The following is a 15,000-nucleotide window of genomic DNA, read 5'->3' as shown; positions in this document are numbered from 1 at the left end:
TCAAAAGTCAATCTCTCGCTCTCCTTCAATAACCTACATAACCCTTACTAATAAAGATCCAGAATTCTAACTAATAAGTTAACTGATTATCCCAGATTTATTATCCAATCTCAATATCAAGCTTATTATCTAATCTAATAATTGAAAGAATTATCCTAAATAATTATGGATTAACTCATCCAAACTACTCATCCAAACTTGTTATCCAATCTAATGATTGAGCCAATTAAGCTGAATAATTATTTTAAAAAAAAATTATCCAAACGTAATTATCCAAAACTACTTACCGAAACTAATTATCAAAAAAAAAATAATTCAAACCGAATTATCCAAAACTAACCACCCAAACTGATTATCCAAAACCAACGAAACCTCTTTACCACCCCCTTTTCTCCTCCTCCCCCCCCCCCCCAACAGCGAATGCAGTGCCAGGTGCCACGAGGGTTACCACTTTGCCGAGGGAACGACCCGCCTCTCCTTCCAGTGTGAGAACGGTGACTGGGTTATCCAGGATCCGCGCTGGACCGAGACCCCAGACTGCGAGCGTAAGTTGTGGTTGACGGGGGTTGTTGGTGGATGTGTTGTGGTTGGCGGTGTTGCGGATGAGAGTAATGTGGCTGGAAGAGATGTGGATGAAAGTAATGTGGTTGAGGGTGTTGCGGATGAGAGTAATGTGGCTGGAAGTGATGTGGATGAAGGCGTTTGTTGTGGATGAAAGAAATGTGGCTGAATGTGAAGTAGGTGAATGTTATGTGGTTGTGAAAGTGCTGACTGAATGCGTTGTGGCTGAAAGTGCTGTGACTGAAGCTGCCGTGGCTGTAAATGATATGGCTTATAGTGTAACGGCTGAAAGTGCTGTGACTGAAGGTGTGGCTGAAAGTGGGTTGTTTCTGATGGGACAGGAGGGTAATATGGAATGCTGAGTGCATGTCTTTATTATCATTATATCTAGTGTGGTTATGTAACGATAGACATGCAAGTTCATGAGCTGAGTCGATCATCATCACAATATATAAATATATATATATATATATATATATATATATATATATATATATATATATATATATATATATATTTTTTTTTTTTTTTTTTTTTTTTTTTTTTTTTTTTTTTTTTTTTTTTTTTTTTTTTTTTGATAGGCCACTAGAGCATCAAAAAATTACCAGAGACCAGATAGAGAAAATCAGTAACATGCGACAGAGAGTTATATTAAACATCATTTTACGTCACATCACTTCAGATCACGTCACAAGTCTCCTCATTCATGTCACGTCACTTCACTCCGCATCCCGTCATGTTAGTCACATCATTTCACATCACATTTTACCTCGCTTACAATATATCAATATATAATGCAACACACCACATTACATCACACTACGCCACACCACATCACATCACATCACGCTCCACCACAACACCACATCACATCACACTAAACCACACCGCATCACATCACGCTCCGCCACAACACACCACACCACATCTCATCACACCGCACCATACCACACTCCACCACATCACACACGAAGAGTAACCACCCACCTTCCCCCGCAGCTGCATGTGACCCCGCGTGCGAGAATGGCGGCCGATGCATAGCGCCCGACTTGTGCGAATGTACCGTCGACTTCCGAGGCGAATTATGCCAGTACCGTAAGTATCTGTCACTGAGGTACTTACTCAGAAAAAAAGGTAGATAGATGTGGGTATGAGGTATACTAGAAGTATACTCCACACACTCAAACAACGAAGAGAGATTGATAACAATGATGGAAATTCTCTCGTGTGGAAACAACCGCAACCAATTAACAACCCCACAACCACACCCCTTCCAGCGATTTCCAACTGCGACCCCAAGAAACTGGGCTTCAACGGAGGCTACAACTGCACGGGCGAAGGGATGGACTTCGGCTGCGCCTTCTGGTGCTCCCCCGGCGTCGAATTCGAGTTCCCCGCCGAGGACTTCTACAAGTGCGACTACGCCACGGGTCTCTGGTCGCCCTCGCCCATCCCCAACTGCGACTACGGTGAGGACGAGGGGGGGAGGGGGTAATGGGGAGGACGGAGGCCGGGAAGGGAGGGAGAGGGCAGGGTTGAGGTCGGGGAATGAAAGGTTACGTGCATATATATATATATATATATATATATATATATATATATATATATATATATATATATATATATATATATATATATATATGTATATATATATATATATATATATATATATATATTATATATATATATATAGGTATGTATGTGATGTTAATATATATATACAGATAGAGATAAGGTATGGGTAGATAGAGAGATATGCGTGTATGTGTATACACACCAACACACACACACACACACACACACAAACAACACACACACATATATATATATATATATATATATATATATATATATATATATATATATATTATATATATATATATAGTGTATATATGGTATGTATTATGTATATATATGTATATATATATATATATATATATATATATTATATAATATAAGAGAGAGAGAGGAGAGAGAGAGAGGAGAGAGAGAGAGAGAGAGAGAGAGAGGGAGACAACAGCCAAAAATTCATTAAAAAAGTCCTACCCAACATTAACACAATAGACCAAAATCCTAGAGCTCTCTCAACACCCCCTCTCCCTGACCATCACCCCAGGCTTCCTCGTCGTGACTCCTGGGGCCCAAGACATCTCTACGGGAACTTACCCTCCTGGCTTCGTCTTCACCACGACAGAACAGATCAAGAAGTCGCCAGGTGTGTGCTTCACCTGGTCGGGGTCACACTACAAGTCCTTCGATGGACGGGTTTACAGGTATGTTTGTGTGTGTGTGTTTGTGTTAGTTTGTGGGAGGTGGGTATCATGTTTGTTTAGGTCTGAGTTGGGTGTGTTTGTAGAGGGTTGTGGGTACGTGGGGGTGTGGGGTGGGGAGTGTTTGTGTGGGGTATATGGATGTGGGATGTGGTTGTGGGGTTGTGGATGGGAGGGTGTATGAGTGTGTGTTCTTCTGTGGGGATGTGGGGGTAACTGTGTGTGTGTTTTTTTGTATGAGTATATATGTGTATTTGAGCATACGTATTTGGAGCATCTCTTTCCCTCAAAGTATAGCACATCCAGTCTGCACACTTTCACAGCTACACACATACAAACCCACACTAAACAAACCACAAGGAAACCAGCTGTTCTAACTCCGTCTCTTCCCTCTCCCCGCTCTCCTCCTCGCCCACCTCCTACAGCTTCGAGAGCTCGTGTCCCTTCACCCTCCTGCAGGACTCCACCCACGGCACCTTCAGCGTCAACCTCAAGTCCAAGGGTGACTGCACAGGCCCCTCGTGCTCCAAGGCCATCCAGCTCTTCCTTGACGACGATGAATACGTCCTTCAGAACACAGGTAATACGAGGGTCGTGAGTCGTTCTTTATGGAGTGTTACTTGAGTCTTTCTGGAGTGTTACTTTGACTCTTTCTTTGTCTCGTGTGTAGGATAGAGTAATTTTTTTCCCCGTTTTCTTTCGTTTTTTCTCTATTGTGTTATCTCTGATTGGAAGATTTTTTTTTTTTTTTTTTTTTACTTTTTCGTATTTGTCTTCTTTCTGATTCCCAATTCCTCTTTTTTATCATGTTAATCTCCATCTCTCATTTATTTTTTTCCGTTTTCTTTCGTTTTTCTACTATGTGTATCTCTGATTGGAGTTTTATTGTTTTTATTATTATTATTATTATTATTATTATTATTATTATTATCATTATTATTATTATTATTATTATTAGAATACCTCTCTTTTTTCTCCTCTTTTCCCGTTTCGAATTTCTTCTCGACTTCCTTCTCAGTGTCCAGTGTCTCCTTTTATGTGTCCCTTAACCCCCCCCCACTCCCCCCTCCTCCGCAGAGTCCGGGCAGCCGAGCCTCGAATACCATGAGACGAACCTCGCCATCCCGGGTCAGATGAACGGCGTCGTGTCCGAACGCGTGGCTCATTACGTCGTAGTCAAGGTCGCCGGAATCGGACTCACCCTCAAGTGGGATATGAAGGTGAGGGAACGGAATGGGGGGGGGGGTAGTGGGATAGGTTGGGGAGGGATGGGGTGGTAGGGGGGTGGTTGGGGGCTGGTGAGGATGAGGAGAATGAGGGTAATGGTGATGAGGATGATGACGGTTGATGGTGACGATGATGATGATGGTGATGATGACGATGATGATGATGATGATAGTGATGATGATGATGATGAAGATGATACACTCGTAAATACTCGCGTCTTAAACCTTCCAAAAAAACTCTCCACAGAACACAGTCATAACGGAAGTGAACGAGCTGCTTTGGAACAGGACTTCTGGCCTCTGTGGGCGACGAGACGGCAACAGAGAGAACGACTGGGGTTATTCCGATGGCAGAACAGAGGATAGTTTGAGTAACTTCCTTCAAGCTTGGCAGTCGAAGACCATTGGTGGTAAGGGCGTTAGCTTTTTATCATCGTCTCCCCTTGGAGATTTGCCGTTTTTTTTTTTTGTTTTTTTTTTGTCATAGTTTCCCCTTAAAGCTTTTCCCGTGTTTTGTCATAGTTACCGCTTAAAAATTTTTTACGTTTTTTGTCATAGCTTCTTCTTGGGTTTTTCCGTTTTCTTTGAAGGTGTGATGGTGGATGGGTTGCATTTTTTTTTATGATTTTGTTAATCTTTTAAGAATATTCTCTGGGACGTTTTACTCTGCTAATATTTTACGCTCCGTTGATGTCGATTTGTAGCTGAAATCTATAAATTTATTCATTAGAATTAGAATTGTTAACATTTAAACGCCATTAGATTTTTTTTAACACCGTTTGCTTTATCACGTATATCGTTCTTCCTCTCCCTCTGACCCGAACACACAGTAGTTTATAACGCACCTCGACCTTCTTTCTCACTTAGACCGGTGCCTTGGCCAGCCCATGATCAAGAACCCTTGCGGACGCCGACCGGTCGCTTCGGAGGCCACGGATTTCTGTTCGAAGCTTCGGGCCGACCCCAAGTTCGAACCCTGTCGTCAGGTGAGTTGCGTCCCTCTTCGATTTTCTTTCTTTTTTTTTGGAGAGAAAAGGGTCTTCGGAATTTAGGTTATGGGTTTTAGGTGAGAGAGAGAGAGAGAGATGAGAGGCGATGATGAGTTGAGAATGTAAGGAAGGAAATTATAGAAAGGGATAAGAAAGTTGAATGTGAAAAAAATAGATGTGTGTTGAAGAAAATGAGAGGAATACAGTTTAGTTTATTGTGGATTTTTTTTTCTTTTTTTTTTTAAATATTGCTAACGGTTAGAGAGAGAGAGAGAGAGAGAGAGAGAGAGAGAGAGAGAGAGAGAGAGAGAGAGAGAGAGAGAGAGAGAGACATACTAATCTTCACTGAGTCTCTTCCCCTCTGTCAAAAACATCCCATTTCAAAATCCGAAATTTGAAAAGGGGACGCGATTTCCTCCCGGGGAAGCAAAATAAACAACAGGAGACAACAATAACTCTAAGCAGAATAGGATCAGTAAAAGTACGCAACGCCAAACAGGTCGTGGACGTGGAACCGTACGTAACTGCCTGTAAATGGGACTACTGCGGCTGCGAGAGTGACCAGCGGGAGGGCTGCGCGTGCGAGTCCTTCTCCGCCTTCTTCAGGGAGTGCACTAACCAGGGCGTCGATTTGCCCGAAGGATGGAGGACCCCCGATCTCTGCCGTAAGACCATTGATGCTGATGTTTCGTAGTGGATATGCTGGTCTTGTCTTCCTTAAAGAAATGATAATAATATGTATATGTATATGTATATATATATATATATATATATATATATATATATATATATATATATCAAAAATAACTATATATATATATATATCAACAGTCTTCCTCCAAAAAAATAATAATAATAAAAAAAAAAATGTATATGTATATATATATATATATATATATATATATATATATATATACATATATATTAATGAAGTCTTCCTCAAAATAAATCAACCCCCCCCCTCTCTCTCTCTCAGCGATGGAGTGCGAGCGCGGCATGGAGTACAACCCGTGCATGTCCGCCATCCAGCCCCGCTGCGGACAGCCCTCCGACAACCTCCGGCCGGAGTTCTGCGTCGAGGGCTGCGACTGCCCCTCCGGCCTCCTGCTCCACAACGGCAAGTGCATCCGGGCGGAGGACTGCCCCTGCACCTTCCACGACAAGGACTACCAGCCCGGCGAGACCATCCCGAACGACTGCAATTCATGGTTGGTTGTGCCTTGTTCTTCCGGGGGGGGGGGGGGTGAAGGGTGAAGGGTATGTGTAGGGGTTTATACGCTTAGGGACAGGGGGATAGGTAGGTAGGGAGATGGGTAGGTAAGTAGGGTTGATGGGTTGGTTGGGTGATTGGTAGGTAGGTAGGTAGGTAGGTAGATATATATATATAGATAGATAGATAGATATAGCATATAAACAAACATACACATACACACTGATGGATTGCTTGGGTAATATGTAGGTAGATGGATAGATAGATCACACACACACACACACACACACACACACACACACACACACACACACACACACACACACACACACACACACACACACAAACACACACACACTCCGAAACCACAGCAAACGCTCTGTGTTTGACGAACGCACTTCACGCCTCGTCAGGCCGTCTCGTCTCTCGCTGTTACTCGTTCTCCTCCGCAGCACGTGCTTGGGCGGGGTGTGGGTGTGCACGGAGGTCAAGTGTGGGTCCCGGTGTGCCGTGGTGGGCGACCCCCATTACACTACCTTTGATGGCCGACGCTACGACTTCATGGGGATGTGTTCCTACACGCTCGTCGAGGGCACTGATTTCACCATCGAGGCGGAGAATACACCTTGCGCCGGCGCCATATCGGAGGTACGTGAGCGAGAGCTGTTGGGGGTGTCGACATTTTTTCTTTAATTCTTTTGTTTTTTTTCTCAAGTGTTTTGTTGTTGTTGTTCTTCTTCTTCTTCTTTTACTGGGATTTTTTCTCGTTTTTTTTTTTTTTTTTTTTTTTTCTTGCTTTATATACTCGACTTTTTTTTATTCGATCTTTCGCTCTTTTACACGAATTATTTTTTTCTCTCTTTGTTCCTTTTTATACGCCTCTTCTGCAACATCATCAAGGACTTGAAATAGAAAAATCAGGTCGGTTATTGTGTTTATTTCATTAAGATATGTATATTTATGTCAGACGAGGGCACCGTTCTTCACACACAGGAACACGACCTGAGGGAAACATTGAGGAAACATGTATATATATATACCCTCTACGGTATTCTTACATTACTTAATCTACACTGCAGTTGTATAATGTCCCTGGCATCGCACAGTTCCGTTCTATATACATTAGTAAACCTACGATCATTTTTGGCAGCTTTATAAAAACACCAAATATATATATATATTTATATATAAATATCACAACGACTTCGGCAAGGATTTGTCGTGCGTTTCCATTGGCAAATTAAAATGTGTAAAACATTTTAAAATGATGTTCAGGGGAATTTACCAAGGATGACTCATCTGCCTCAAGTTTATATGATACCTGCCAATGAAACTTCAATTTGCATGACAATAATACAAGTAATACTTATCAAAAGGAGACAGACCAAGTCAAGAAGATCAAACTGTAAAGCAAATACATATAATTAAATCATTGACCTGTGCTGGTTACGCGAGCCCGTAACACGTAAGCGTCGCGTTGGTAAATAGGGTCTATTTGGTAACGTGGCTGGAGTCGAAGGAATACCTGTCATGGTTTTCTCTCCACTTCCCCCATTTATTCCTCGCTCTTGCTCTCTTCCTTTACATATTTTGTATTCGAGGACCACAAAACCATTTTTTTTAAGTGAAAAACCGTACTGAAAATAAACTCTTATACACCTGAAGAGCTTTCGTACCGACGTCACAGAGACGGACATCCTCCCCCCATCAGCAAGCCACAGGGCGGATGGGGGGGAGGGGGAGATGAGGATGTCCCTGGTGCAAGGAGAGGGCGGAGGATGTCCCATGTGTTGTCCCGCTCGTGGATGCTGCGGGTTGGGGGAAGAGAGGCAGGGGGGGGGGGGGTATTCTTGGGTCTTGAAGTTTTGGCATTTGAAAAAAAAGGGGTGATGGTGGAGATAAGTCGTAGGTAGGTGTTGTAGATAGGTGCGAGAAAGTGTGGAAAATATGGTGGGATGTTTATGCGAAAGTGGAATTCGTGATGGCGAGAAAAGGGTCCCAAGACCTGGATGAGCGAAGGAGCGTGGCCATCGACTCTTAGAGAAGCACGCTGAGGATGCGCTTGAGCGTGAGCGTCGGCCGATGCTCCGTGGCCAGACTCATGATGGACTTGCTGCGGTTCCTCAGCCGGTGCCTGAGCGTCCCCCCTGCCCCGCCGCCTTCGGCTAGGCCTCCTCCGCCGTCCGTGCTAGCGCTCAGGACGTTGGTGGTGGAAGCGGCGTGGTGGAGAGACCGTTTCGAGGAAGGCAGTGTCCTGCTGCTTCCGACTCCTCCGCTCCAGCCTCCTCGCCGGCGGTACACCAGCCACTGGGTCATGAGCGCCCCTGTGTGAGGCACTACCCAGGACGACCTGGAGGAAGGGCAAGTCGTTCAATGGCCTCGGGGGTTCTAGCGATTTTCTGATGTGACAACACCCTTGCATGCACATTTCCATCTCTGAATGCATTGAAATTAACACGTACAAAGCACCCGTCAGATCATTTTTAATCAATCTATTTCACGAAACGCTTACCTAACCAAACAATGCGAAAGAAATACCCATCTTGCACTCGAAGACCTACCTGACGGTGGACACGTATCCCTTCTCCCTGAGCGCCGCCAGCAGGTCCGAGGCGCCGACGTCCCTCGGGGAGGCGCGGGAGTCGAGCAGTGGATACGTGGCGTCGCTGGTGAGCACGGGCGTCCCCGGGAACAGACTCCTGAGGGAATCCGCTGGGCCGTGCACCGTGACCTCCGTGGCCCGGTGTAGGGAGCATGTCACCACCACCAGCGTCGTGCCCTGGAACGAGGCCGGTGCGCGTTGTCATGGCTGTCATTATCCATTATGGCATTTGGCATTCATTCCCGAGAGACCTTGAGCGCACGGTGATGGCGTTTTTATTCGTTTGTTTATTATGAACCGCACAAACCGTCTATTCTATAAACATTCCCATTATCGGAGATATTACCTCATTAAATAATGATAATAATAGTAATAGTAGCAGTAGTAGTAGTAGTAATAGTAGTAGTACTAGTAAAAATAATTAAGACTTAACACCCACCCACCACACTCACCCTCCTAACTTCCCCCTCCCCCTCTCTCCCTCCCTCAAACCCTTCCATTCACACGGGTCGCACTGACGTTACCTTGTTGGATGGTGGGCGGTAGACGGAGGAGGTGGAGCCGTTGTGGGCGGGGAAGATGTGGGTGAGGAGTCCCGCGAAGGAGAGTCTGCGTCGCCTGCGGGTGTGCACTTTGAGGGTGTCCCCGTCGCCGCCGCCGAGGGTGAACCTCCGGCTGCCGTTCTGCTCGACGTGGAAAGAACAGAGCGGGCGCTTAGAGACAGATGGCGGGGAAGAAGGAGGGAGGGAAGGAGGGAGTGAGTGAGGGAGGGAGGGAGGGAAGCAGGGAGGGAGGGGAAGAAGGAGGGAAGGAAGGAAGGAGGGAGGGAGAGAGAGGAGGAAGGAGGGAGGGAGGGAGTCATGAGAACGGAACAGTGAAAGGCGCAGGAAAAGTGTGAATTAAGTTAGGTGTATCAGTCGTACGATTTTTTTCTTTCTTTCTTTTCTTTGGCTTCTTCAAATCCTTCTTCTTCTTCTTCCTCTTTTTCTTCTTTAATCGTGGGCTTTACCTTTAACATCTGCTGCGTTCGTTTAACAGGAATAGAGAGGGAATGCTGTAGGCTGATTTGTAGACATGTATAAGCAATGTGCTTGTGGACGTGGAGTGTCGAATGTGCGAAAGGTAATTATAGGCTGATGGTCAGGCAAGTAGATGAATTAAGCAGGTACGTAAGTAATCAGGCAATTGAAGGCGATTGTATGTATATATATAACGTTTTATATTTATACCATTTTTGCTCAAAGATGCATATTGCAAAAAAAATAAATGAAATACACACACTAGCACAAACGAACACGCACACGCACACGCATACGCACACAGACACACACACACACGCACACGCACACGCACACGCACACGCACACGCACACGCACACGCACACGCACACGCACACACACACACACACACACACACACACACACACACACACACACACACACACACACGATCTGAAACTCCGACGTCTATCCATCATAAGCAGACGCACATAAACTTGTCTAAACTCGTATAGAAACTCACGCTGGACGACTGAAACGACCTCGGAACACAGGAGGTCAGAGAGGGCATCCCGGGGCCCCTGGCGTGAAGGAGGTCATTTACCAGGTCAAGTCGGGTCAGTTCCTCAAGGAGACGGCTGACCATCACCTCTCCTTCGTGAGCGGGATATAGCATGTCACCTGCAACATGAATTGGAATATAAAAGAAATATATATATATATATATATATATATATATATATATATATATATATATATAATATTTATAATATATGTAATATATATAATATATATAATATATAATATATATAATATATATAATATAATATATATATAATATATATATATATATAATATATATATATAATATATATATATATATATATATATATATATATATAGTATAATATATAATATATATATAAAGTCTTGGTAAAGGAACATATAGCGTGTCAAAAATTTAAATATATACAAATGTCATTTAATCTGGAGAATATCAACTTTCACATGAACAAAAATATATATGTATATTATTAGTAAATCCTTAAAAAAGATGAAACCAAGACGGAAAATCCCAGTCTAAAAAAAAAAAAAAAAAATCGAACCGCGACCAGAGCACATGCAGAATAGAAACCGAACCGCGTACCCACAGCCAGCCAAGGTAAATTAGCGTGAGAAATCTTACCCGAAGCCAAGGACACATCATCCAGGGTACGGAATGAGGCAATACACTTTCAGAAAAAAAAAAATCGTAGGATTGAGGCATTATAGAACTCGATTGTAGATGGGTAATGAGCCCGAAGGAGTGTAGATTTACCTGTTGATGGGTTGTGAGTCAATAGGTAATGACCCACGTAGAAGTATGTAACTTACCTGTTGATAGGTAATGAGACTGAAGTATAGAACTCATCCGTAAGTAGGTAATGAGACAGGAGTATAGAACTCACCTGTAGATAGATAGTGAGCCACGTAGCAGAATATAACTTACCTGTAGATAGGCAATTAGCCACGTAGTACAGAACTCACCTGCAAATAGATAATGAGCCTCGTAGGAGTACAGAACTCACCTGGTGAAAAGTAGTGTGCCACGGAGGAATATAGAACTCACCTATAGATAATTAGTGTGCCACGGAGGAATATAGAACTCACCTGTAGATAGGTAATGAGACAGGAGAATAGAACCCACCTGTAGATAGGTAGTGAGCCACGTAGGGAAACACGCGGCCGTCTCGAACCCTGCCACGTTCACCAACTGTAATGACGTAATGGTGATGTTATTTGTACATAAGCCCATGACAAATTGCAGCGACGAATGAGGCAAGGCATAATAATGATTGAGTGTCAGTGGTATTTTCCTTGGAAAGGCTGTTTTAGGGTCGTGACGAGAGTTAAATGTGTCATTATGTTATTAGGTCGTTTTATCTTTTACTGCATCTGTGTGGAAATCTGTAAACCTCATCTATGAACAACGACGGAGTAAATAGTCATAAATATAAAAATTAAACGCACAGTTTAGATCATACAAAAGATTAGCCATTATATTCTTGACGGTGTAACATGCGCATCGTTATAACAAAACCATAAAAAAACATAACGGATCTGCACAGTTCACACACACACACACACACACACACACACACACACACACACACACACACACACACACACACACACACACACACACACACATTTATTTATTATTTATTTATATATATATATATATATATATATATTATTAATATATATATATATATAATTATATATAATATATATATATATATATATATATATATTATACATATATATATATATATATATATATATATATATATATATATATATATATATATATACTTATATATATTATTCACAAAATACAAAACATCACAAGGCACGCGTCAACAAAACCGTTCATCACAAGTGTATAAATCACGTGAATAAAGAGAGGGTGAGAGAGAGGGAAAAAAATTTTCTCGCTTTCAAACAGACGCGGCGCTGTCGAAACACAAATCACGAGAAAGGCAGAAGGCGCTGCCGGTACACACGCACAGAACTCCACCCTCGTCTATCATTCGCTCTGACCTACACTCAAGGACACCTGTCTCGGTTAAACCTGAACTCACAGACATACGCACGTCTTTATTTATATGCACTGCGAACACAATGGATAAATACACACGAGGCGCACGTTAAGACCCGTAGGTTAACAAATGACATGCGAGGTGTGCTTATATATACGTGCACAGCGTTTGCATGTAATTTGTTTCGCATACGTATATACTCGCATTAAAGATTTGCATATATGCATACGTACACATAGGCATAGATTCACCTCAACATGCAACCGTACAATCTGAGAGGAATCTAATATGGATACGAGAAAACATAGGCTTTCTTTCACACGTACGCTTATAAACAATCCACAGATTATTCACACGCACACATATATACAGCCTCTAAACCTGTTCCATCTACATAGACTACACGGATCTCGCATACCATAAATAACGTCAGCCACATGATGCTGTACATACAATCCTCACCCGCCATCGTTGCTTCACCCGCAGTGACATTGTGTAAAATGATAATGAGGGATGAGATTGTATAATGAGAGCGGAGGATGGTCACAGGTCGGTGAATGCTGAATGAAAATATGAGGAAATGACGCACGCTTGGGAGGTCGCATTGCCGGGTGGTTTGGAGGCTCTGGTTTGCCGTGTTTTGGGCCATGTTCGTCTGTCTGTAAGTTTGTCTGTCTCTCGTTCTTTTTGTTTCTCTGGTTCTGCTCTCTCTCTCTCTCTCTCTCTCTCTCTCTCTCTCTCTCTCTCTCTCTCTCTCTCTCTCTCTCTCTCTCTCTCTCTCTCTCTCTCCTCTCTCTCTCTCTCTCTCTCTCTCTCTCTCTCTCTCTCTCTCTCTCTCTCTCTCTCTCTCCCTCCCCTTCCCTCCCTCTCTCCCTTCCCTCCCTCTCCCTCTCCTCCTTCTCTCCCTCCCCCTCTGTAATTACACTTTTCGCGCCCGATGGAGAAAGTACGCCAATCCCATTCACCTTGTATTGCACGCTTTTCCTCCGACCTTCGCATCCATCCGGTGTGAGCGCATGACTTTCTCTCTTCACACAGCCGTAACGCGAGAGAAAGGGAAAGAAAGAAACAAATAGAAAAGGAAAACAAAACAAAAAAAAATATTAAGTGAGAATCGAAAGAAAGAGAGAAAGATTGAAAAGATTTTTTTTAGGTTTAAAATATAACAAGAGTCAGTTTTAGTTCCCTCCCTCTTTTTCCCCCTTCCTCTCCCCCACCGTTCGTATCTCTGTTGTCATTTGCTCTCTCTCTCTCTCCCTCTCTCTCTCTCTCTCTCTCTCTCTCTCTCTCTCTCTCCTCTCTCTTCTCTCTCTCTCTCTCTTTCTCTCTTATCTCTTAACCCCTACCCCTCCCTCCCTCCCTCCTTACATCCTTTCATTCATCCATTCCCTCCCCCCTCCATCCCTCTCGCCCCTCCCTTCCCTCCCCTCCTTCATTCCCCTTCCTCCCCTTCCCTCCCTCCCCCTCCCTCCCTCTCTGCCTCCCTCCCTCACCTCCCTTCCCTCACCTCCCTCCCTCCCTCACCTCCCTCCCCCTCCCTCCTCCCCCCCTTCCCTTCCCGCTACCGCCTAAGTGAGAGTTTTATGACAATAAAAGATTGACAAAGGTTTCCTCCGCCGTCTGAATAACAACAACCCTGACCTGGCGTTTGGAAGAGGTGTGGTTGCTGGTTGCTGGTGTATAAAACGTCTCTGGTTTATTTTGCATTTTCTTTTGTCTTTCGGTTTTTCTGTTTGATTGTTTTGTTTTGTTTTTCTACTGTTTTTTTTTTCTTTGATGGCTTTCTTTTCTTTCTTTTCTTTCTTTTTTTCTCTCTCTTTCTCGCTCTTGCGCTCTCTTTCTCTTTTGTTCTCTCTTGTTCTCTCTCTCTCTCTTGTTCTCTCTCTCTCTCTCTCTCTCTCTCTCTCTCTCTCTCTCTCTCTCTCTCTCTCTTAACCGCTTCGTATTTAGAAAAAATTCTCTTATTTAACGAAAAACGTAAAGTGATAAACGAACCGCTCAAAACATCAGAGGAAAATAGCTCTGCGTGTCACAGGAAGAGATAATGAAGGAACGGATAAATTCATTATTTTCTTTTATTATCTTCTTAAGTATCGTTTGGCCTTGTAAATAATCGCTCGTCCATCACTGGCGGTCTTTTTATAGTGATTTTCGGCGTAAAACTTCGACCAAAAAATAGGTCTGCTTAATTATGAAGGGCGTTAAAAATCTATAATAAAATTAAGGTTGACCACAAGTTAGGAGAGAGAGAAAATTCTTGTAAAAAAGAAAAACGGAAATGGAAATAAAAAACGGGAAGAGAAAATCAAAGAAAATGTTCATAATTTTTTCAAGGCTAACTGTTTTTTTTTTTCTCTCTCTTTTAAGATTAAAAAAAAAATAGAAATGTCTAAACACATCGTTGACCGCTTGCAATCTGTCGACCTAAACTGCTATTAGTTTAACTGTTCGAACTTAAGCGGGAGGTGGCCGTGACGAAAAGAAGTTATGACGTAAGGGAGGGCCTTTACGAAGCGAAGTAAAAGTGAATAGCAATGGACAATGGAGAGTAGCAAATGGGT

At 43.1% G+C, this 15,000-nt stretch overlaps 2 protein-coding genes across 2 annotated transcripts in view; one reads left to right on the top strand and one right to left on the bottom strand.

The window, feature by feature from the left end:
* LOC119582924 overlaps positions 1–15,000 on the top strand; it is a 129,579-nt gene that overhangs the window by 12,225 nt on the left and 102,354 nt on the right. The window contains exons 7-17 of the mRNA XM_037931436.1: positions 418–545; positions 1,561–1,656; positions 1,839–2,030; positions 2,678–2,834; positions 3,257–3,411; positions 3,909–4,051; positions 4,305–4,467; positions 4,925–5,043; positions 5,546–5,711; positions 6,023–6,254; positions 6,709–6,904. Coding sequence (XP_037787364.1) covers positions 418–545; positions 1,561–1,656; positions 1,839–2,030; positions 2,678–2,834; positions 3,257–3,411; positions 3,909–4,051; positions 4,305–4,467; positions 4,925–5,043; positions 5,546–5,711; positions 6,023–6,254; positions 6,709–6,904 — 1,747 coding nt within the window. The remainder of the gene's footprint in view (positions 1–417; positions 546–1,560; positions 1,657–1,838; positions 2,031–2,677; positions 2,835–3,256; positions 3,412–3,908; positions 4,052–4,304; positions 4,468–4,924; positions 5,044–5,545; positions 5,712–6,022; positions 6,255–6,708; positions 6,905–15,000) is intronic.
* LOC119582465 overlaps positions 7,049–15,000 on the bottom strand; it is a 25,844-nt gene continuing 17,892 nt past the window's right edge. Inside the window, exons 2-6 of the mRNA XM_037930715.1 lie at positions 11,545–11,610; positions 10,381–10,538; positions 9,383–9,541; positions 8,818–9,035; positions 7,049–8,606 (exon numbers count right to left, since the gene is read on the bottom strand). Of these exons, the coding sequence (XP_037786643.1) occupies positions 8,294–8,606; positions 8,818–9,035; positions 9,383–9,541; positions 10,381–10,538; positions 11,545–11,610 (914 nt within the window). The 3' untranslated portion in view covers positions 7,049–8,293. The remainder of the gene's footprint in view (positions 8,607–8,817; positions 9,036–9,382; positions 9,542–10,380; positions 10,539–11,544; positions 11,611–15,000) is intronic.

This window comes from Penaeus monodon, chromosome 16, assembly GCF_015228065.2.
Source record: "Penaeus monodon isolate SGIC_2016 chromosome 16, NSTDA_Pmon_1, whole genome shotgun sequence".
Lineage (NCBI taxonomy): Eukaryota > Metazoa > Arthropoda > Malacostraca > Decapoda > Penaeidae > Penaeus > Penaeus monodon.
Note: the sequence above shows the minus strand (reverse complement) of the source record. Positions and strands in the feature narration are given on the sequence as shown.